At 41.2% G+C, this 23870-nt stretch overlaps 1 protein-coding gene across 3 annotated transcripts in view; it reads right to left on the minus strand.

Moving 5' to 3' along the window:
* The window catches only part of FBXO38 (F-box protein 38), a 46205-nt gene that overhangs the window by 17920 nt on the left and 4415 nt on the right, over positions 1 to 23870 (minus strand). For 2 of the 3 annotated variants that reach the window (XM_077327110.1, XM_077327111.1), the window contains exons 3-14: positions 22918 to 23051; positions 20843 to 21006; positions 12747 to 12912; positions 12113 to 12250; positions 10344 to 10481; positions 9349 to 9442; positions 8719 to 8849; positions 6746 to 6916; positions 6166 to 6308; positions 4049 to 4268; positions 3275 to 3394; positions 498 to 677 (exon numbers count right to left, since the gene is read on the minus strand). In XM_077327110.1, coding sequence (XP_077183225.1) covers positions 498 to 677; positions 3275 to 3394; positions 4049 to 4268; positions 6166 to 6308; positions 6746 to 6916; positions 8719 to 8849; positions 9349 to 9442; positions 10344 to 10481; positions 12113 to 12250; positions 12747 to 12912; positions 20843 to 21006; positions 22918 to 23051 — 1799 coding nt within the window. The remainder of the gene's footprint in view (positions 1 to 497; positions 678 to 3274; positions 3395 to 4048; positions 4269 to 6165; positions 6309 to 6745; positions 6917 to 8718; positions 8850 to 9348; positions 9443 to 10343; positions 10482 to 12112; positions 12251 to 12746; positions 12913 to 20842; positions 21007 to 22917; positions 23052 to 23870) is intronic. The other variant, XM_077327112.1, reaches the window with a different exon arrangement.

A 23870-nucleotide genomic window follows, 5' to 3' on the forward strand; every position in this document is an offset into this window, starting at 1 on the left:
GGAATGGGGAGAGTCTCCCTTTCTCCCTTCCCCCCCCCCCATCCTAGCACCCGATGTAGTCTGGGGTACGATGGGCTTTGCCACTAGTATTGGTATAAAACTTCTCTGTACACACACAAACTAATTTATGAGTGTTACTAAAGAACATATACACACTGTACTCTGCTGCCATTCCTGACAATGGTCAGTTCACAGAAGAGCATGAAGGAAGAGGATTCTGTGAGAACTAGATAGGTTTCCAGAAGATCTAGGGCTGATGGTATTCTCTTCTTACATAGTAGGAAGGAGATAAAAATGCATTTAACAAAACCAAAAGATTCCATTAAGGCTGGACTTTTAATCAATTACAAAAGCCGAATCCAGTCTTTCTATATAAATGCCAATTATATGAAAGAGACAGGGTAAACCTACTTACATCTGATAGTTAGCTCCCTTCCATGGATCACATGCTCATGGCTCAAAAAGGCCTAATTTCACTACAGTCATGAATCTCTCACCTGAAGGCTCCCGGATTTCTACAGGATCTCTAATTCTCTCTTCTCCGTCTGAATAACTTTGTGCAATGCTGTTTGTAATGTAGGATCTTGAGGTCGCCATGTTTTCATCTTCATCTTCACTATCTGAGTCGTGAACGGTAATGGGTGCTAGCTTTACATTAGGCTGAAGGCCACTGGGCCCTGCAAAAGAGTTCCACCCACAGGTCAGTTTTCTTGCCAGAGACATTGGTGTGAGATTTGCCTTGCCTAAGCAGCTTATTCCCTTTTCTTTGGATTCTAAGCATGGGTCCAGACCCAGCTGGCTTCTGAACAATTTGCTGTTGGTAGACCATTGTAGACCATGTAATGCCTTAAACTGGTTCAAGCTTCCCAATTTTTCCCCCTTCAGGTCAATCAGCTTTAGCATTCTAGTAAAGCACAACATGGAAGAACATAAAGCAACAAAACTTTGAGTATTAATGCTTTTTCCTAAAATTAACTTTCTTGCCAAAGTGGGTTACATCATTCTCCCCACCTTCATTTTATTCTCATAAAGAACCCTGTGAGATAAATTAGGCTGAGTGTGACTGGCCCAAGGTCCACCCAGTGAACTTCCATGGCAAAGGAGGGATTTAAAATCGACATCCCAGATCTTAGTCCAACAATCTAACCACTACACCACACTGGCTCTTCTGTAATGGCCACAGATATTCTCCTATGGACATTTACATCTTAAACTGAACTCTTAAACTCCCACACTTATCACAGAATCAGAGTTGGAAGGGCCCATATAAACCATCTAGTCCAACCCACTGCTTAATGCAGGATCAGCCTAAAGCATCCAAGGTAAGTATCTGTCCAACCACTGTTTGAAGCCTGCCAGTGAGGGGGAGCTCACCACCTCCTTAGGCAGCCAATTCCACTGCTGAATTGCTCTGTGAATTCCCGCCCCCCCTTCCCAGTATTTAGCCAGTATAATTGTACATGAAGTTTAAAGCCATTACTGTGAGTCCTATCCTCTGCTGCTTTCCCTGCCCTCCTCCAAGTGACAACCTTTCAAATACTTAAAGAGGGCTATCATGTCCCCTCTCAACCTCCTCTTCTCCAGGTTCAACATTCCTAAGTCCCTCAGCCTTTCCCCAAATAAAAGTTGTAAAATTAAAATTTATTTTTAAAATAATAATAAAAGGGGATGTTATATGTGAAAAATGATAAAAGTACACAATACAGGACTCTGATATAATAATTAAAAAATCCTAGAACTATTTCCTAAAATATTATCATTGACACTTTTTGTATTGCTTTAGACTAGATAGAATCCAGGTTCTCTATATCTCTATTGTTATGGTGTGCAGTTACCGTAATTGCCGGCATATAAGACAACTGGGTGTATAAGATGATCCCCCAACATTTCCACTTAAAATATAGAGCTTGTCACCATTGTACGGCCACAGTGTGACTGCAGCGCCTCCGGCTCACCCCTGCATCTCCCTGTGACCGGCACTAGTGCGCATGTGCGACCTCTGCGTAGACCTCTGCCAGAGCGCCGCTGCTTCCCGCTGAGCAGAACAAGCTGGTCACGCCAAAAAGGCTGGCACCAGTCTCGCTGCTGATGTTCACCGCAGCCGCACTGATGAACCGCCGTGGTCGCACTGGATAACGCGCAATACTGGATGGTATGTAGAATGAGGTGGGCGGGCATCAGGAGGCCACTACGGGCAGCTATGTCTATCCCAACAGAAGTGCACCCGGCGTATAGGACGACCCCCCCCCACTTGGAGGCATGTTTCTCAGGGGGGGGGGGAAGTAGTCTTATACGCCAGCAAATAGGGTAATTTAACTAAAGTATACATTTCCCGTATTTTCAATAGCCAATCTTGGATTTTAGGAGTGATATTCTCCTTCCATTATCTAGCATATACTAGTCTGCCAGCTGTACTATTCACCCAAAATAGTAGGAATAGAATTTAATAACATTGTCTCTGGGCTACATGGAATTTCTATCTCTAGGCCAGCTGTCATTATCTGAACTATTTGCACCCAGAAATCATAAGCATGATCACATTTCCACCACATGTGAAAGAGGTCTGCCTTCTTCTCACCACAGTGCCAACATTAGGTGTTATGATTATTATGAATTTTGGTTAACCTTAAGGGTGTCAGATGCCATCTATGAACCCATCTTTACCAGATTTAAAAAGCTACAGACTGCCTCCTCCTCACAAGGTTATACCTGGCTAAGATGAACTGAATTGTGTGTGTGTGTGTGTGTGTGTGTGTGTGTGTGGTGTTGGTGGGGGGGAGATATAAAATTCTAGAGGGTGGATTCTTAAGCAAGGAGGCCAATATATTCTTGATATTATCTCTGGCCTCAGCCATAGGTCTGGTGGAACACCTTCATCATACTTGCCCTTGTTAGGTTGAAATGGCTACTAGTGATTTAAGTCTTCCCAGGTAACACCCCCCATCCCATCTGTGGCTCGTTGGGGCCAGGAGAAAGGGGGATCTGAATTCACCGATTCAGGGGTTTTTGTCCAAATTTGGGGCATGGTTCAGGGACTGCCACAAGCCCTGAACTAAACCAGATTTCTGGAATCCATGCCCATCCCTCCTCTGAATAGCTGCAATGAGCATTCAATACTGCTTACGGTTCAGCCATGAATGCCAATGAAGTTATTTCAATGCTCTTAATACTTTGCATTCCACCAAATAAAATCTACTGCTGCATACCATAGCAGAATGGTTCTTTGATCAAATGAAAACTGCAGGAGGAAGGGGGGGATCATGACGTGTGTTACCTGCTTGTTCCTCATCAACCTCCATGGGAAGAAGTGCCTGATTTGTTGCAGAGGATTCACTGTGGCTTTCTGCCAGAGCCACTCCATCTTCCTGTGCCACCTCCTCCATTTCATTCAGTGCTGTAAAGGGAGATAAGAACCACTCAGACAAGAAGCATGAGTCAGCAGAAGCAACTCACATATAACTGCATGGTGAACTTAGCGAGACTCAACTTTGGGAAGAACGTCTGTCTGTGTCCAGGAAAACACTTAAAAGTAGGCTCTTGAGGAATCTGGAAGATCTAGCTCTAACTTTTGATGGCTCTGCATTATAAGGGCATCTATGGGGGATTTCTCAGGACATAAAGCATGGCCATTAAATGAAAAGCAGGAAAAGAATCTTCATGGAGGCACTAGAATATTAATGGGTGTCCACTTTCTAGCTATAGAAAATGTATGATGTTTACTGTGCTGAAGGCAGCATTAAGTTTTGCTGGCATTATTATTAAGCAGAAATAAAAGATGACAAACTTGTTTAAAACAGTATTGCTGTGCCCTGGAAACCCGCAATGCTGCCAGAATGGTGTGTAAGGCTATGCACATATTAGAAATGTGATATGAGACATTTTAGAGATGTGACTGTGAATTTTACAATTTTTTCCTCTTGACATCACAACAATTAAAAAAACTTACAGCTCTCAAGTCGTGCATTGACAGTCTGTGGTATTAAATACACACCATCAATAACTGCTAAGGAGCAATGAAAAACAGCAAAGCCTTTCAAAGATTATTTACCCTCAGCTGCAATTTGCTGCTCTTCTGCCTGTTCCTCCTGCAGCAGCTCATTCTCCTCATTCTGGTCATTCGGCCGCTGGTGGTTGTTATGATGTATGTTTGCATTATTATTCTGATGGTTGTTGTTGTTGTCATTTTCATTGTTGGAGTTCTGATTGCTGACCAAAGCGGAGGAAACGCCGATGCCTGTGCCAGCACTCAGACCTACCCGAGCACATCCCTGAAATGCAAGCCAAAGACCAATGTCAACCTGCACAGAGTCCCAAAACAAAACAACCACACAGTACTACTTCATTTTAAAGACATCACAAGGGTCTGGATCCAGGGCCTCCCTTCTGCTAAATCATCCACTACAGGAGGGAGTTGGCTTCAATCCAATTGTTTCTTGTACAGAGAGACCTGCAGGGTAGGCGATCCCACATTGACGTGTGCTGCTGTTATTACAATTGCAATGCCTGAGCTCTAAGTGAGCCATCTCTCCATAGCTATTACGAAGCTCCTGACTTAGAGCAGTGGTCCGGGGACCGGTCCCGGAACGTGGATCAGTTGGTACCAGGCTGCGGCTCCTCATCGTCCTCCTCCCTGGCTGCTGCCTTGGGAGCTGCCCTGCCACTCTGCTGCTGGCTCACCTTTGGTGCTCTCCAGCGGCCGCCATGGCTGGGGCTTCCCCTCTGCCTGGCACTGCGCAGCTGCTGCTGGCAGCACCCTCCAGCGGGCGGCGGGAAGTCAGGGGCGCCAACGGGAAATCAAGTGGAACAGGGGCTCAGCCGGTGGCAACATCCCTCGGCAAAAGACTACCCCCCCCCGGCCTCAGTAAAATTGTCAAGCGTTGACCAGTCCCCAGTGATAAAAAGGTTGGGGACCACTGACCCACGGCACAAATCCAGCCTGATAAGGCAGTTCAGAGAGATGAAACATACAAGCCAGCTGAACAATGTCTTCAGCTATACAAAAGCTGAATTTCTATTTAGTATTAGATCAATGTCAGGAGGCACTCTACAGCCAAGATCAGGGAGCTGTTATCCAGCCATTATCATTAGAAACACAACATGGGTTCATAAATTATATATCCACAGTATACATCCAGACTAGCTGATATGACTACCAAACGGAGGACATGTATATAGGAATGTCGTCATGAAGATTTGCAGCTGAGTGAAAGAGATTCTGGGAGAATACCAACCCCAACCCCCCCGCCCCCCACTTGCTGTGCCTTGACTTCCTTTCTTTAGGTTTCTATAACACCTCTTCTCATCCCCATCCTCTTGAATTCTTCTCCTCTATGTGACAATATAGGGTTCAGGGAAACAATCACTTTTCTCAATATTAACTGTGCTGCTAGATTCTGCTAGTTAGCAGCAGCTAAATAACATCTCACTGAGTTTTTCCTCTTTGTCTCTGCACAGAGAAGAAGGCCTGGCAATGACTAGAGGCACAAGCCAATGGGCTCTTGTCCTTCAGCTCTTAACCTGAGAATTAGGCACAGAGCTCTTAACAGTTGCATCTTCTGATGTCATAATGGCAGAGATGCCTCCCCTAAAGAGGAAACAGCATTCCTCAGAGCTACATATTCCCACCGAAGTAAAGAAGCCCTCCAAGTGCAGGCTCCCCAAATGCATTATCATATTACCTTCCCTCCCTCTTGGCTTCAAACAGTAATTTCAAAGCACTTAGGTAGGAAAATGCAGACAGATTTGTGGAGTGTGAGAGCTGATTACAGCAGATATGTACAGAAATATGCAATCTAGTTTGTGAGCATTGCTCATTGTTGGTGCAGTTCAATTTTAATACATGATGGGAGACCTTGGCATAATATCTTCTTAAGCAAAACTAAGATCATGTGTAGAGCCAGAGTGACATCTAAAGGCAATGAGAATTCTAGCCTTGCAACAATGTATTCAATTTTCCGATAAGCGGTATAAAGCTTGCCTTAGAACTGTTATAATTAACTGGAACACACACGTTTCCATTTTCAGAAATTACTGTGTTCCCAAGATAGTTACTTGACTATTTTAATTTGTTTAAAGCCAGTCAGCTAAAACACTATTAATTAGAATTTTTAACAGTACATGACAGAACAGGCCTTTTCATATTATTAAAGTAACAACAACCCTGACCTTGGGAGGTTCCCGGAACATCTGGTCCAGAGAGATAAACTCCAGGCTTGGCAGTAACTCAATAAACTGACTGAAAGAGTCTAATTTTATTGCATGACACCTTACTAAGGTGAGATCAAACAATCGAGTCCATCTTGAGTGATCTACAGAAAAAACAGATAAATGGGCTTACCGCAGGATTTATTGTATTTCCCAACAATTCCTTCCAAATACAAGTAAGTCGACAGCATTCCCATACCACTTCAAAGCGTTTCTCCATTATTACTGTTTTTTTTTAAAAACCCAACACCTGTATTTTCTGTTACTCTAATGCACCCATACATTCCTGAACGCAGCTTAAAATTACATATTTAAGCACAGCCATAGAGGCTCAAACCTAACTAGGGAAAACATCTTCAGGTAACTATGTACTTCCAACACAAAAATTAACTACTTTCACTTTGGAGGACCATACACATTATTAATGGGAACATACTGATATGGAAAGTGTCTTCCTAAAGGACTGCAATGACAACTGATCACAATCACATGAAGAACTACTATGAACTGATATGTTGCTGCATTTTTATGGGGGTAATACCTGTGATCCAACTACTTGGGTTATGTAGATGTGGACAGTTATATATGACAAGGTACTTAATGGAAGAAAATACTTCATTCACCGCTTTCATTCCAATGTCAGTGATTATTCCTGGATTTTCAACCACATCAGCTAAACCATACTTCACGAGATCTGCATTGATCATTTTACCTAAATACAGAAAAAACAGAGAGTATAGCAATGGGCTCCTATTGCTTCAAGATAAATTGAGTCTGGCTACAATTATGTTACTTTAAAACTGTGGTTAACTTGCTGAAAATAATTGGACCCAAGACAGGTGGCATGAACCTTTAAAGAAAAACAATGAGATGCTTCAGAAGGTCAGAAGCTCACATCCAACTGAGCCTTTATCTGTGACCTCGCAAATTAATAGTCCTCCCAAATTTCCCCATGCTTCCACTACCCCAGATGAGTCAGTGAAAGGCTCCACATGCATGATCCGGCTTGCTCCTACATTTCTATGAAGTGGTGGGAGAAGGGACAATATAAAGAGGAGCACGAATGGACACGGTGGGGGGGGGGGTGAACTCCTAGTTAAAGTTAAAAAGCTGCTTGAGACCCTGGAGAAATCCTTCTAACCTGAGTAGGCAATACTGACCATGAAGGATTAAAGGTCCGATAAGACAGTTTCATATATTTAATCAGGTCCTCTCTCATGTTTTCAAGCCCTCCCTGGCTTTATAGGGAACTTGCTGTACCTGATCCTGTGGCCCTCAAGCTGAACTGTTCCCCATCTCTAAGAGGGGCAGGAACAATGTGCTGCAGATTTGAAAATGTGAAGGAGGGGGCGTGGGGATGTCATAGCATTCCAGCCAACCTTACCTCTTAGGCACTGATGTGAAACATCTCCCAAGCTTTGGGACACATGCATAATTTGCCAGCTTGTTGGGTGAAGCCTTTAAGCAACCTGCCAAGTTCAAAATACTCGTGCTGCCCCTTCCCCCACTCCCAGAGTGGAACAGGCAATGCCACAGCACTCTAGGATACAGGGCATACCAGCCCCAAAACTAGCAGCAGCCACCAGGCTTCACTGTTTCCTAGGTTGAGAAAATACAGGTGCGTGAGATGGTACCTTCCTCCCTGCTGGCTTACAGTCCTTTTTTGGGGGAAAGATAAGTCATACAGCAATAAGAGCCAGAGACAATACAGAGGAATTGATGGTGACAGCTAACTTCCTACAAAATGTCACATTGGATGACAGTTCCTGCCCCAGCTGCTTCCTGAAAAGGTAGCTAATCTATTGGAACTTCACATATCACTTATTAATTGCAAAGTAGCAAATTTACACCTAGTGTCCAAGCAAGCAAAGTGTGCATATATTGGCATGCATAGGTGGCATGCAATTCTGTGACCCTGCAATTCTGAAAATGAGGGAAAGGCACACTTTGAACTTTACAAAGGTCCACTGATCTCAGCCACATGGGCGGCCCTTGGAGAGTTTTTGTTTGCTTGTACACAGGGCACAAGGTAGATACATATATTCTCTAATGTGATTTTAAAATAAACATGCACAAGCAGATAAAAGATTTCCCCATCCATCAGTTGTCCTTTGGAAAGAAGTTATACAGTGTGAAATCTCCACTCTGTTCTTATTTTCAGTCTTTATATAGTCACATAAGATAATCCATATACTCAGAGAATGCAGACATGTTTAAATGAAAGACTTAGTAAAGACTTAGAGGTGTTTTCTTCTAGATTTCCCAGTTATAGGCTCCCTCCCAGTGTCCTCAGTCTTCATTGATAACACAGAAATGAGGACTGCACAGCACTACTGAATACAAAATAAAAGACAGGGAATGGAATGGGAAAATATCAGAACGGAATCCAAGGGTAACTACAGAAGGGAATTTGTTTATCCTGACTCTGCTTATCCTTAAGATAAATAGTTAAAATCCAAACCAATTTCACATCAGCAGATCAGAAGTGCAAAAGGAAATGAAAGATTTTCATACACTGCAGCAAAAACTCATCAACATATCCCAGATGAAGGGTTTCAAACTGTGGAAACTCCAATTCTGCCATTTTTAATGCAGAGAATACACCGTCTTTGGTTAGGGAAGGCTGGATACGTACTTCATGCAACCTGAAAAGTAGGGAAACAATGAAAAAAAACAACCATACCTTCCATACAGAGAATATATATAATATCAGAACCTTTGGTCCAAATGAGACATTGTGAGATGAGATGCTGGACTAGATGGACCATTGGTCTGTTCCAGCAGAGTTCTCATGTTCTTCAGGGAATAGCAAAAGCACTTTCTTAAGATTCTTCACTTGGAGCCTAAGGAGCAGACACCTGGCCCACTTATGAGGCAATGTACTGCAGTCACCTATCTTTGGAAATTACAGACAATTCAACAGTACTCTTTGAGAAAGTTATTATTGTATGTGTTTTGTACGTTCCAGGGGTGTCCCCGAAGAAAGCATCTGTGTCATCATTATAAGCAGAGCTTGAAAGCCATTACTCTTCGTATGAAGCTTAAGGCTTCCTTAATGCAGTCTGGAATGCAGACTTTACTGACCTAAAGGGGATTCACTGGCAAAGAAAACAGAAGAGAAGACGGGTGACATAATACAAGTACCTTCGTGCAGCAGTTATGATGAGGTAGCCAAGGTCCACTTCCAAAGCATTCTTGCAAGCTCCCATAACTATTGTGTGCAAATTTCTGAAGCCCCCTAGTTTAACAGGAAAGAGAAATAATAACATTTACTACGCAGTATTAAGAACTGTAAGTGCTTTTAAAAAAACAGACCACACAACAACAAAAAACAACTTCCTTTTAAGCTAGGTTGTCTTGACTATGACAGTCATAATAGAAACATCTCAGATTTGTGCTAATGCATTACTTTTTCTGGAGCAGACATCTACCTCAGAGTTGGAAGAAGTGTGTGCTCTATATGGTTTGAATGAAAGCATGTGTCTTTTTCATCAGGGACGCACAGACTGGAAGGCAGCTGTGTGTATTTTGTTCCTGAGCTGTGTACATGCAGTAAAAAAAAGAAAAAGATACTGATATTCTAAAACTGTGAAGTATGCAGTTTTTATCTAACAGATTAATTGCAAAGTAGCAAATATTGCCTGCAATCTTCCTGGGCTGCATTCCTGAGCTATGTTATTGTATTATTAATAACAAAGCTTTATTACACACCTCTTGCTTGATAAAGAGGCTCTTACTGTACCGTAGGAAAAAGCAGCATACTTTCACACACTATTAAACCCCTTCCCCACAGCCCTCTGTTTTCCCAAAGGAAGGATTCTGCACAAGGGATTTACCTGCAATTTATCTGCAAAGCAATTCATAGTTCAATTTTTGTGACAGACTGGGAGAGATCTGACATTGTGTACCTTGCACCTGTACCACAATGTCTGTGTAATGCATATAGAGGTCCATCAATGAACCAAGCAAAATATTCAGGATTTTAAAATTCAAATATTGATTATTAACAGAAGAAATGAGAAATTCAAATCTACCCACTTTCAAATACCAACAGACAAACATTTTGGAACCAACTACAAACAAATTTTCAGTTTTCAGAACTGCTTGCTATTCTCATACCCAAATAAGAAACTGCATACCAGATCTCCAGCTGTCTTCTACAACGTGCTGGATAAGACCTCCAAGGAAGGGCACTCGAACTAATTCTAGATGTTCCAAGTTTCGGGCAGAAGCTAAGCCTGTGACTAAGGGGACGTATTTCAATGAGTTTGTGGGTCCTATGAAAGAAATAATTTCCATCAGTTAGCATTATCATGGGTGAGTAGAAGAATACAGATTTAGGGCATAGCACTGTCTATGACATATTGCATTATACACTAAAATTTTAAGCCGGCTTCCAAGCCTGCTGTTCCAGAGATTTCTTTATTCCCCAGAAGCAGAATTTGGGCAGAAATATTGGGCTGCAGTGGGAGGGTAGGAGAGAATGTCATGTTTCAAGGATGGAAATCCCTTCGGTCTCTCTGAGTCCTCCATTGGATCCATATCTTTATATTTCCATCTATCAATTTCTCGATGGGCTTTTGTTCCTTCCTGTGGGTGGTTTCCATTTTTGTTTTTATCTATTTATTTGGATTGGATGGATTATAATTCTAATGTATTACTGTTTAACTAATTTTTTTATTTAGTATTACATTTCTATACCACCCTTCCAAAAAGCTCAGGGTGGTTTATAATTAGGAAAACAGTACAGTCATAAAATCAAGTAAGTCAGTTATGGGTATAAGATCAAGTAACCCATTATTTACACAGGAATTTAAAATCAATAAATAATTAAAATAGCTGTTACATTATCCCTTGTGGCTCAGGAGCAGGGGGAAGAAGATATTGCTAAACCAGATATTCTAGCATAATTTTTAGCACTGCAAGAGTTATAGTTGAGCACATAGGGAGGTTAGGTTCATTAGCGGATTTTGGGCCACAATCATAGGCCTGGTGGAAAAACAACTCTTTCTCCCAGGCCCTGTTTAGCTCCTGTTTAGCTAAATCCTGTTTAGCTTAATCACCCTGGGATTAAGTCTGAAGCAGGACTGGAAAGGGTCAAGAGCTGATGTTTCTTCCAGAAAGCTCTGTAGTTGTTCTGCAACCAGTCACTCAACTACCTTTTCCAGGTATGGCAGATGTGATACCAGGCAGTAGTTGGCTGGGTCAGCATTATCCAGCGTTGTTTGTTTTCAAAAGCAGCCTCACCACTTCAGCTTCACCAGGAGGACCCCAAGCACAGGGGAGTTTGATAATATCCTGGAGTTAGGCCTGGATTCTCTCGTTGGTGATTTTCACCAGCCAAGAGGGACATGAGTCCAGGGAGCAAATGGTGGGCTGAACATATGTCAGAGATCTATCCACATCAGCTAGGGAGAATGGACTGAAGTGGTCCAAAGCTGGACCTTGAGACTCCCAACAGGCTTCCAGATCGGTGGGAAAGTCCTGGTAGAGCAATAAGATTTTCTCTGCAAAGAAGCTCCCAAATGCCTCACAGATAATAGTTATATAACCAAAAGGAAGGATATATGTCAGAGAAGGGGCTCATAATAACTGTAGTACATGGATATCTGGAAAGCAGTTTGGCCACCCCTGACATAGAGGATTCATATATCCAGAATTCTGATCTCCGTTACACCATCCCCTCTTCCCACAACTGGCAGGAGTTCCAAAACCATCAACAAAAATGTACCTCAGTACTAACGGCACTAAGCTGGAAAAATAGCAAACAATGACCATAGTGACTATTAATAGTATACAGGCTAGCTCTGATCTACAATCCTTTACCAAGTGTTAGGTGTTAACACTGCATTACAGGCATCTTTCTGAAATTCCTTACAAGTCAATATGACTGGTTCACTCTTTTTACCTGCACAATTTCTCATGACAAAAGTGCGTAAGCTGATGCAAAGAAAATCTTTAAAAGGCTGTGGTTTGGTGAGCCTCACCCACTTAAGATATAGATGCCTCAGCATTGGGATACAAGGGATGGCAGGGACATTAACTCCTAAAAGACAAAAATATAAAGTAATGTCAGGTTCAAACATCAACAGAACATTTCAAAGATGAAAATTTCTCTACTGCTATAAGTAACTGCGCTTTGATTTTTGTAGGAGATTTTTGGATGTGTACTCCAGGGCAATCAATCAATCGATCAATGGCAGAGAAACTCAGAAAGTACAAGGGTGTGCACTTCAAACTCCCCCAGCTATGCAGCCCAAGACAACCTGAAATAAACAGTTACTGGAATAAATAAACTGGAATGCCTCTGACTGTCAGGTGCTGGAAAGCAGTCATCAGGTGAGGATTGCTGTCTGTGAGCCCTGTTTGGGGGGGCTTCCCTGTGTCATATGACTGGCCACTGCCAATAGAAAACTGGTCTGATTTAGCATGCCTACTCCTACATTCTTATATCCAAATCAGATTTTATAACTTTTCCAAAAAAGAAAAAGAGAAATCTGAATCCAGCAGGAATGAACAGAAATGCTTCATTGAATTCTTACCTACTAAGTGCAAAGTCTGAATTTTTGCTCCTATTGGTATTTTTAGTTTGTTTTCAGGTGGGATCGGGAAAGCACCATTACGATTACGAAACTTCCCAAGGATGTGAACTTGTGGCATGTATGTCCAAATGGCTTCCACCAGCTCCAGATGGGAAGTCTCAACGCCCTAAGTAATAGAAAGGAACAGAGGGAAGGTAAAGCAAAGCAAAGCAAAACAAACACACCACCCACTTGATGAAATCGTGTTACAGAAGCAAGAATACTCATTATATGATCTCTTGTTTCAAATAGAAAGTTAAATTGCACTTATGTGACTCAAGCAATTATTGGGGGAATTGCAAAACCAGAAGTTCTAGCATCTGAGTTCTTCTTTTTATCCTTTAGCTGGTGATTGGTAGAGCAGGTTGTCCTCTCAGCCAACATGCTGCTGTAGGTGCTGCTGGATTTTTTGTTTCCACTCTTGGCAATTGGTGGCAGTAGCTTTGGCCTAATGGATAGTCAATCACTGGTTTCTAAGGTCTTCCTCAATCTGTTTAAGCCATGTTTTCCTTGGTGCCAGTCATCGGATCTTCCAGTTGGTTGTTCTTGCGAAAGGAGTTTATGAGGCAGTCTGCTGGTGTTCATTCTGCAGACATGGCCAACACATTAAAGTCTGCACTTTTGGATTTGTTCTTTAATTTGCAGCTGGTTGCCACATTTTGTTCAAATAGTCTCATTTCAATCATGATCACATAACATCTGAGTTATAGTCAGAGGAGAACAGCTAAGGGAACTCTGAGAAGTGTCATTTCAGATGTGGAAACTGCAATATTTGTAGACTTGTATGAAAGATTAAACATCTTATTTTATCAGAAATTAATTTTGATTTGCAGCTTGCTACTTTCACCAATCTTAGCCATTGTAAACAAGTTGCAGGCAGATAACTCACTCACCACCTGATTGGGCCTCCTGTGGGTGTGTCACCAATAGGGAAATTGACCCCAATGAGGGTCAATTTGCAGACAATTCACTCACTTCCTACCTTTCTTTCCTTCTTTCTCCTGGCATATAAATCAACTAAATAAATAGATAAAAAATAAACTGACTTTCAAGAAAAAAGAGAAGGAAACAAAAGGAGAGGGGGAAAGAGGAAAATAGAGAAATACAGAAAGCAAGAAAGGGGGAGGGAGAGATGGGGGGGGAGAGAGAGAGAGAGAGAGAGAGAGAGAGAGAGAGAGAGAGAGAGAGAGAGAAAGGAAACAGAAGAAAGAAGGAATGAAAGGGAGGGAAAGACTGGGAGAGAGAACAAGAAGAAAGAGAAAGAAAGGGGGGAAGGAAAGATGAAGAAAGAGATAGAGAAAGCAAAAGAGGAAGTAAGGAAAGACAGAAGAAAGAAGGTATGAGAGAGAGATGCTGATGCTCTTGGATGGGAAGAATAAATCCTTTACTCACTAGACTGAATAAGACATTTATTGCATTCTGTCGGTCCCTTGGCATTCTGTTTTTGAAATACTGATTCTCTTTACCTTCTTGGCAGCTTCTCTGTGCTTCCTTCAGCAAGAAGCTGAAACCTGAGACCAACACAAGAGGAAAAGAAAGCAGCTGGCCTCCCTCCCTTGCCTGAGGGATTCAAAGGAAGGGTAGAGGCTGAGGATGGGGCAACTTACCAGCAGCAGGGCCTTTCAGAGAGGCCAGCTCCACTTCCACTCAGCAAGCAGCAGAAAGAGGAAGAAGAGGACATTTAAGCCCCCCAATTGGCCCTCATTGGGGGACAGCTATCTCCCTATTGGTGGCATACCACCAGGGAGGGCCATTCAGGTAGGGAGTGAGTTGTCTGGAAACTGGTCCTCATTGAGAGACTGCCCTTTCCTTATTGATGACACACCCTCAAGTTGGGCCAATCAGATAGGGAGTGAATTGTCTGCAAATTAGACCTTATTTGGAGAAGGCTCTTTCCCTATTGGTGGCACATCCCGAAGGAGGGCCAATCAGATACGGAGTGAGTTGTCTGTAAATTTGTCCTCATTGAGAGAGTGCTCTCTGCCTATTGGTAGTAACCCCCAGGGAGGGCCAATCACACAGCAAGTGAGTTGTCTGCAAATTGGCCTTCATTGAGAGAGTGCTCTTTTCCTATTGGTGGCACATCATCAGAGAGGAGGATGTTACCATGCAACTTAAATATGATATAATCAACACTGAGAATCTCTAACACAAATTGAAGCAAATGCCATTTATTTAAAAATGCTATTTACAAAACAAAAATACTTTGAAAATGGGCACAAGGCAGGGAAAATGTTAGCAAACAGGGTAAGAAAAAAGAAAGCTAAACAAACTTTCAAATATAAATGTACAAGATGACACAGTCACTAAGGATATTAATGAAATCTTGAAAGCATTCTTTGATTTTTATCAATTTTTATGCACAACTGAACAACCAAATGATACTAAAATCAAAAACTTTTAAAAAAGAATTAACAAAGGAAGACAAAAAACATATGGACATGATGTATAGGAGAGTGAAATAATATTTTTCTTAATTATTGTTCTGTAAAGAGCAGGTTGGTGTACTGGACTGTTTGGTAGAAGAGAGCCCAGAAACTTATTTTTATTCTTTACTGTTTTTTGAAATGTTACCAAATGAAATTATATGTTCTATTCTCAAGGCCAGGGACAATTATTTATATCATGCCATTGTTTATGTTACCAGAAGATTGAAAAAGAATGAGAAATTGCCTTTTGTAACCTTTTTTCGGTGACTTAGCAAAATGGCAATGGGGTGGTCCTGTGGGATGTGCAAGGGGGTGAAGACCCCAGGTTATTGGTTTGACCTGAATAGCATCATCTTTCCCTGCCTTCAATGGAATATTATAAAATCTCATGAAATCCTTTATTTGACACACAGGCTTTTCTGGGACGACCCCCGTGTCATTTTGTTCTTCTGCAGTTGAATAAAATTATAAAAGGTTTTCCAGTCTAGCGGTCACTCTGTTTGGGTGTTGCACACTAGGCAAACGATTCCAAAACACCCAGATCAGGCACTGGGCTATTAGACATTAATGCTCAAGAACTAGATGATGCAATAAAAACAAAAATTAATAAAGCCCCAGGCCTAGATGGACTTACTTCTGAATTCTGTAAAGAATTATCACAATTGATAGAATTACAATTATTAAAATCCATTAACACAATTTTTAAAAATGGGGTTCTTCCTGTCACATGGACACAAAGTAACAGTAATACCGAAACTAGCAAAAAATCCTATCTCTACAAGTTGATACAAATCAATATGTTTATGATTATAAATTAGTAATTACAATTATTTCAAGTAGGCTTTAAAAGATTGTAGAGAAATACATATCAAATGATAAGAATGGATTTATTCCTCAAAGACTATTGTCTGCAAATATAAGACAAATTGCAGATATATTAGATTGACTAGCCAGAAAGCCCATTGCAAGCAGGAATGTAATGGGCACTAGGACCCAGGGGACACTGGAAGGTGCAGATCTCTCTCCTTCTCGTGTGTGTGTCTCATGTCTCTCGGTGTGCCTGGCAGCAGAAGGAAGAGCAGGTAATTAGGGCTGGTTAGTAGGAGGGAAGGAGGGCTGGTGTGCAGTTAGGGGCAGCTCTCTCTGTCTGTCTCTCTCACCCTCCATTGCTGCAGGGAGAAAACACAGAAAAACACTCTTTGTGTCTCTGCCAGCAGCTTGGGGCAGCTCTCTCTGCCTCCATCGCAGCAGGAGCGATAGGAGGGAATGAGGGCTCGTGTTCGGTCTGACTCAAAGGAAACAGATTAATGGTTTTAAAAATATGAAATAAGAAGATAAAGTTAAATATTTAGGTATTTGCTTTAGTAAATCTGGGGAAAATCTAAAACTAAATTGTGAGCCAATTACTATAGAGATAAAAAGTCATATTCTAAGATGGCAAAAATTAAAACTATCACTGATAGTACAAATTAACTTGATAAAAAATGAAGACTCTACCTAAGTTAAATTTTGTGTTAAACAATTTGAATATTGAAATCCCAAGAAATATTATTAATGATTGGTGGAAATATTTAACAAATTTGTGTGGCAAAATAAAACAGCAGCAATAAAAACTGAGAATTTATATAACACACACACAAAAAAGGAGTGTTGAGCTACCCAGATTTCCAAGTATATTATCAAGCGGCTAAAATAGTTTGGTTAAAGTGTTGATATGACATCATAAATGACAGAACAGGAGTTCTCTTTAAATACATGGCTGTGGATGGGAAAGAAAGTTATAAAAAAAATATTGCAATCAAGATATTATGATAATAAATAACATCTTACAGACCTAGGATCAAATTAGATATAAGATAATTCCAGATAAATCCTTAATAGCATCAATAACAGCTGATATGATGATCTTGATAGGCTCGAGAAGTAGGCTAAACCAGGGGTAATCAACCTGTGGTCCTTCAGATGTCCATGGACTACAATTCCCATGAGCCCCTGCCAGCAAATGCACAGGTTGACTACCCCTGGGCTAAACTGAATAAAATGAAGTTGAATAGGGACAAATGTAAAGTTCTGCATTTAGGTAGGAAAAACCAAATATACCAATATAAGATGGGGAAGACTTGTCTTGGCAGTAGCATGTGCAAAAAGGATCTAGGAGTCTTAGTAGACCATACATTGAACATGAGTCAACAGTGTGACTTGGTGGCTAAAAGGGCAAATGGGATTTTGGACTGTATAAAATGGAGTTATTGTGTCCAGATCACGGGAGGTGATTGTACCGCTTTACTCTGCTCTGGTTCGGCCTCACTTGGAGTATTGTGTTCAGTTTTGGGCACCCCAGTTGAAGAGGGATGTTGACAAACTGGAACATGTCCCGAGGAGGGCAACAAAGACGGTGAGGGGTTTGCAGACGAAAACATATGAAGAAAGGTTGGGGGAGCCTGGTCAGTTTAGCCTAGAGAGGAGACGACTGAGAGGGGATCTGATAACCATCTTCAAGTATTTAAAAGGGTGCCATATAGAGGATGGAGCAGAGTTGTTCTCTCTTGCCCCAGAGGGACGGACCAGAACCAATGGGATGAAATTAATTCAAAAGAATTCCGTCTAAACATCTGGAAGAAGTTCCTGACAGTTAGAAAGGTTTCTCAGTGGAACAGGCTTCCTCAGGAGGTGTTGGGTTCTCCATCTTTTGAAATTTTTAAACAGAGGCTAGATAGCAATCTGACAGAGAGGCTGATTCTGTGAAGGCAAAGGGGTGGCAAATTACAGTAGATGAGCGATTGGGATGTGAGTGTCCTGCATAGTGCAGGGGGTTAGTCTAGATGACCCATAAGGTACCTTCCAACTCTATTATTCTATCAGTATAATTCTATGACTATAGGAAATGTTGGTAACAAATATTGACTTATATGTAAACTAGAAGATCATGATAAATATAATTCTTGGGACAAAAAATGGGGCAAGTAATTGTATACGCCAGGATGGGCAATTGTTTTTGGCTCAGGGGCCACTTTGTCAGAGTGGAGGTTAGCGGAGGGCCGCACCTTTTAAAATGATTGCATTCATTTTTTAACTCTGCATTTCAGAAAAGTTATAAATTGTATAATAAAAATCAATAAATATAAGAGTGGTAGTTTTATTCAATTTATTTATTGTTCTAATTTCATATCATCTATAGTTGCAAGCACATTTAATTTTAGAATTAGTTTATTGAGACAAATGTACCCTATCATACTTTTCTACCATTTTTTTAAAATCAGGAGTGAGATTCTTGTTGAGATTCTCATCACAGCCTGCAAGTTCATGTCTGTCAAAGAGCATCTATATTTACTCTTGTTGATCTTCATACAAGAAAAAACTTTGCTCACAAATATATGTGGACCCAAATATAGAGAAGATTTTTTCCAGGAAATTACTTCATACATGAAAATTTTTCAGCAGACAAATATCTGTAAAAGTCACAACATTAAACATTTCTTTCACAGTGTGATCTGACTGCATGTCAATAAGTTAAAGCTCTAGCTCTTCAGGTGCTGTATCAATATCAGCAGTGATGGGATAAGAGAGCAAATTGAATTTAGGCTCAATTTTCTGGAAGTCCTGAAATCTTCTTGTGACCTCTTGTGACCTCGTCCTCCAAACTCTGCAGATGATCCCTAATCTTAGCAGAAGCACTTTCAGGCACTTTCTGTTTTCCTAATAAAGGGAAATGACAAAAATTGCCTTCACCTGCTTGCCTTGCAAACTGACCTAATGTTACTTTGAATGATTTTACATGCTTCCACATTTCATGGGCAAGAAACCCCTTTCCTTGCAATGTCACATTCCGCTCATTCAATTTCTCAAATATATCAGCTGCAAACATCTTTAAACAGCCCGTGGCGCCACGGGCGCCACGGACTAAATAATTCGTTAAGCCCCCTAGAGGTGGGCTTTGTCCGTGATGAGGAAGGGTCCGGGTTGGACCCTTCCTCACGACAGACAATCGGAGGGACCAATCGGCAGGCGCAAAGCGCCTGCCGATTGGTCCCTCCAATTCCCAGCCTGAGCAACTGTGAGCCGCGCGCAGCGCGGCTCGCAGTTGCTCCCGGACTGACGCTGCGAGAGGCGCTTTGCGCCTCTCGCAGCGTCAGACTGCCGCCCGAGGGAACCCCCAGCAGTCGCGCGAAGCGCGGCTGCTGGGGGTTCCCTCCCTGCTGGACTCACGCGCCTTCTCCCCTTTCAAAACCCCTTTTTATAAAGGGGCTTTGAAACTAGTCATCTCATATTTCTACTGCTCACATCCCATTTTTGTAACAAAATCATGAGATATCTCTTTCGTGTCCAGAAATAAAGAGGATTTCATTCTGCAATGCCCAGACTCTTTATCACTTTGCCCAGGCTCAACCACTCACACTGTTGTGGTAAATTATGTCTTCATACCCTGCCTCCACATCCTCAAGCAAAGATTTGAACAAAGTAAAAAAAATACTTTGTCTTTGTAGAATTGTCCTGAAGAAGACTCTAAGAAGTTGAAATCCATCATTACCAGGGATCGCTTGGTGGTTATACTTCTGGACTTCTTTGTGATGTGTTTAATTGCTTCATTGAACTGTTACCAATTGTGTATTTCTCTAATTTAGGGAATTTCTTTTGTCAAAAAGCACAGCCTTTTAATCAAAATTCACATTAAACATTATTTTGATTTTCTATTAGTCTTTAACAGTTTTTTCCCTATTTTTCATGCAAATATTGGCCATACTGCTGTAAGAAATCATGATGAGCCTGGTCTTGGAGAAGGTGATTTTACCCTTGTTTTGTTTTTTTTTTATAAATCCAGCATAGCAAGAACATCAGCATCACAAAAAGGTACAGATTTTTAAAATGTTATCCTTTCTTATTTAAAGAAACAAGTTTAGGCTCGAACACTCTTATGGCGAGTATCATGCAACTACAAATTACACCACAAAAGATCAAATGCAAAAACTTAATGGCTGCTGCACAGAGCACACAATTTGTTCCTTTTTTAACAGCAGTGTTTTTCAGGCCTTATAGTTGTGTATGTGTGCATCTCTGCTTTAACTTTTTAAAAATAAAGGCAACGACAGCTAATAAACCTGCACAGACAGTAAAAATGGCTTCTAACTGTGAAAGCTGGAATAAATGGAAGGTGGCTGTTACTAGTCCTTCTTTAGGCCTGTACGAAACAGCTACCCATAGATCTACAGCCACTGAACTTTACTGGACCCACAATGCTTCATTCTGCAAGCATTCCACAGATCGTGCAAACCAAGTTTAATCACATAAATATACACAGCTAAGGCACAGGTCTTTGTGCAAAGTATCTCAGCCATGTATTTGGACTCTGTGGTAATAGCAGTTGAGATTTCATGGCAGAATCCCAGAGAATAGGAGAACAATGCAGCTAAGTAAAGTAGTAGCTGAATTTAAAATTACAATTGCCTCAGCTGCTCAGATGACATCCACAATTAACTGAAAAGAATTGAACATTAACAATGAAATAAGGCACCATCTGTCTTTTCATAGAAGTGTTCCTTGTCCTGATTCTCTCATTACCACTCCAGGCATTAGGAAGGATCATAAAGGCCAATGATGAATATTTTTTGCTTTGAATATATAAACACTTACTAGCAGATTTGGGCAAGCTTGCAAGGCCTCTAAGACTCCAGGAATACTAAAAGCTTCATAGCCGCGAACTCTACGCCTGTCAAGGTGTCTGGGATGAAGCCCATATAGCTGTTCAATGTCTGGCATCTTCTTCAGGAGGGTCAGGAAGCTGGAATCTGTGAACCCTGGGAAGACAACACATATTTTATCTGAATGCAAGAAACGTCTCTACATGCAAGGAAAACTTGAAGTACAGATTTCAATTGGCAGGAGACAAAGCCAAGACCTATGATTGTTATATTAGTTTAATGTTTAACATGTACTACCAGATAGACACAGAAAAAAGGATAAACTGTTTCCTCTGTTCTATAATTCTCATCCTCAAAGGTAAAGCCACAGAATGCATGCATGCACACACACGCGCATACACGTACTTCAGACTACATACAAAAAAAAGGATGAGACTGATTTGTCAAGTACTCAAGGGATTCCTGAAGCCAAACATTTTAATTTGGCCATAATTCAGGCAAATGCATACACTTCTAAACCAAATATATTTCAATGAAGAAATTAATATGTAACAAATGCAATTTAATTAGACAAGAGATGTTCCATTTGAATGTATGTAACTGTTTTTTGACAAGTTTTTCTCCCACAAACCCATGATGGTTTATATTCTCACCCATATGTCCACATACAGATCACGTTTTCAAGCAAAGTCACCCAAGGCCAGAGACCCTCAAGTCCTGTTTCTCTACTCTTTTAAGGACAGGCATTCTGACTTTTTAGAAACAATATTTCTCCAGCCTCTTTGGCTCCTCTAGACAAATATGAAAAACTCTGCAAAGGTTTCAGTCAATGCTTTTGTTGCTCTAGAGCAGGGGTAGTCAAACTGGCCATCCAGATGTCCATGGACGACAATTCCCATGAGCCTCTGCCAGCGAACGCTGGCAGGGGCTCAAGGGAATTGTAGTCCATGTAGTCCATGCTCTAGAGAATGAGTCCCATTGATCCAGGGCAACTCTTAAACTGACTTCTTTCTGTTTTAATCTGGATGCCTGTCTCCTTGCTTTCTGTCATGGCCGTGGCTATCTCAGCACAATGTGCTTTCCCCTATCACTGTGGAGTGGGAAAGGTATTTACTGCACTGATTATTCTTGCAAGCTTCCCTAAAAAAATGTAGTCCCATCTTTGACAACTCTCTTGTGTGTACTTTGTAGAATGCCCAATTTTATGTATTTGAGTATGTGTTTTAATAGCTGTCTCCCATATTCATATTTCCCTTCCTAAGTGTCGCAGAACTGTACCTGCTGCTCAGATCTCTAACTTTCCATTTCTGCAAGACTAATTTTGATTCTTCTCTCAATCATTTCTTACATTGTAATAAAAAGCACATACAGTCCTCAAGTAAACAAACGCTCAAGTAAAACAATATTTGGAAAGGAAGAGGTAAGGTAACCTGAAGTCATTCTGGTTAGGAAAAAAATCATACTTGGATGGTTAAGATGTTACAGCAACTGGAGTGGGTAAGGCAAAGAAATGAGTGGACAAGTCCAAGGTTCACCTACGCACTATCAAGTCACAGATGGTGAAATGTGTAAATCATCTTTCTCAACTTTTTAACCCTTGAGAACCCCCTGAAACATTCTTCAGGCTTTGAGAAACCCCAGAAGTGGCGTGATCATGCAGAATGTGGTTGGGAAACATAACTGTATACACATCCACTCAGGGCTGCTCCCCCTCCCACCCTCTCCAGCCCTGTCATTGGCCATTTTGGATGGGGGGGGGGGGAGTTGAGTTGACATGACCATATATGGTCATATCACCCAATAAATGTTTAACAAATTTTAATATATAATTAATTAGCTCCCACCCATTCAGATAACCGTTCCAGGTCTGTCTAAAAATTTATGAATCCCTGGTTGAGAAATCCTGGTCTAAATAAATGCAGAATGCTTTACATGCTGAAAGCACTACAGAAATGTAAAATAAAAATGATATATACACTTCCATTCCCCATGAGGTGCTTTATAAAAACAACTATTTATAGTCAAGTCCAACATATCTCAGTGCATCAGTGAAAGAACAGCACTCACCAGTAGGCATGTATTCCCACCAGCGCCCAGCACAGAGATCCACAACTTTCACCACCCTCAAGTATAGAGTCACTGCCTCTTTTAGTTTCCTGGAGAGGCACTCCATGCACATGATATCCTGCAGGGGAAGGTACCTGGGTGGTGGTGAGACAGACAGAAATGGCAATTAAGCTATGCATGGCTTCTTCTCTAGGTTTTTACTTATACCAGGGGTCTCCAATATAGTGGCTGTGGGCACCATGGCACTTGCCGACACCTTTCCTGGTACCCACTAATCATTTTTAGAAAGTGGGTGGGACCGCATAGAGCTTTTGCCCCACAGGTTTTCTGATTGGCTATCAAAAATCTGAATGATTGTACAGATTTTTAAAAATGTTGCTTCAGCAGCAACTATTGTCATAGCACAAGGATCTTCATTGCATGATTGAAGGTAAGCTGTAGCAACCATTTTGTGGCTGTCTCCACCACGCCATGTGAGAATTCCAAAAGTGTCCATGGGCTCAAAAAGGTGGTGGACCCCTGACCCCCACACACAAAATCTATGTGGTGCTTTCTCTGATATTTGTACGGGAGAACAAATTCAGCAGTGGATATAAAATGCTTACTAAAAGCACACTTTTGTAATGGAAAGACAGTTACAGTACTGATGCCTTGAGAGCACTCGTATTAAAAATTAGTGGTATAATTCTAGTTAATATTAATAATTTGGCATAATCTGAAAAGATTATAAGGTTTGGCAAAACAAAATATTAGGTCTAATTATACTTTTACAGGTAGGGAAGCAGCAATCCCCTCATACCCAGTGTTCTAAAATGTCATCATAACTGCTGTGGTAGTCTTATGTTTATAGGGTGATGTTGAACATTAGGTTTTAACAGTACAATACAATACAATACCTTTATTGGCATAAAGCAGATAAGCAGGATGAACAAAGTTAGTCAAGATACGTCAGA

This window comes from Paroedura picta, chromosome 3, assembly GCF_049243985.1.
Source record: "Paroedura picta isolate Pp20150507F chromosome 3, Ppicta_v3.0, whole genome shotgun sequence".
Classification (NCBI taxonomy): Eukaryota; Metazoa; Chordata; class Lepidosauria; order Squamata; family Gekkonidae; genus Paroedura; species Paroedura picta.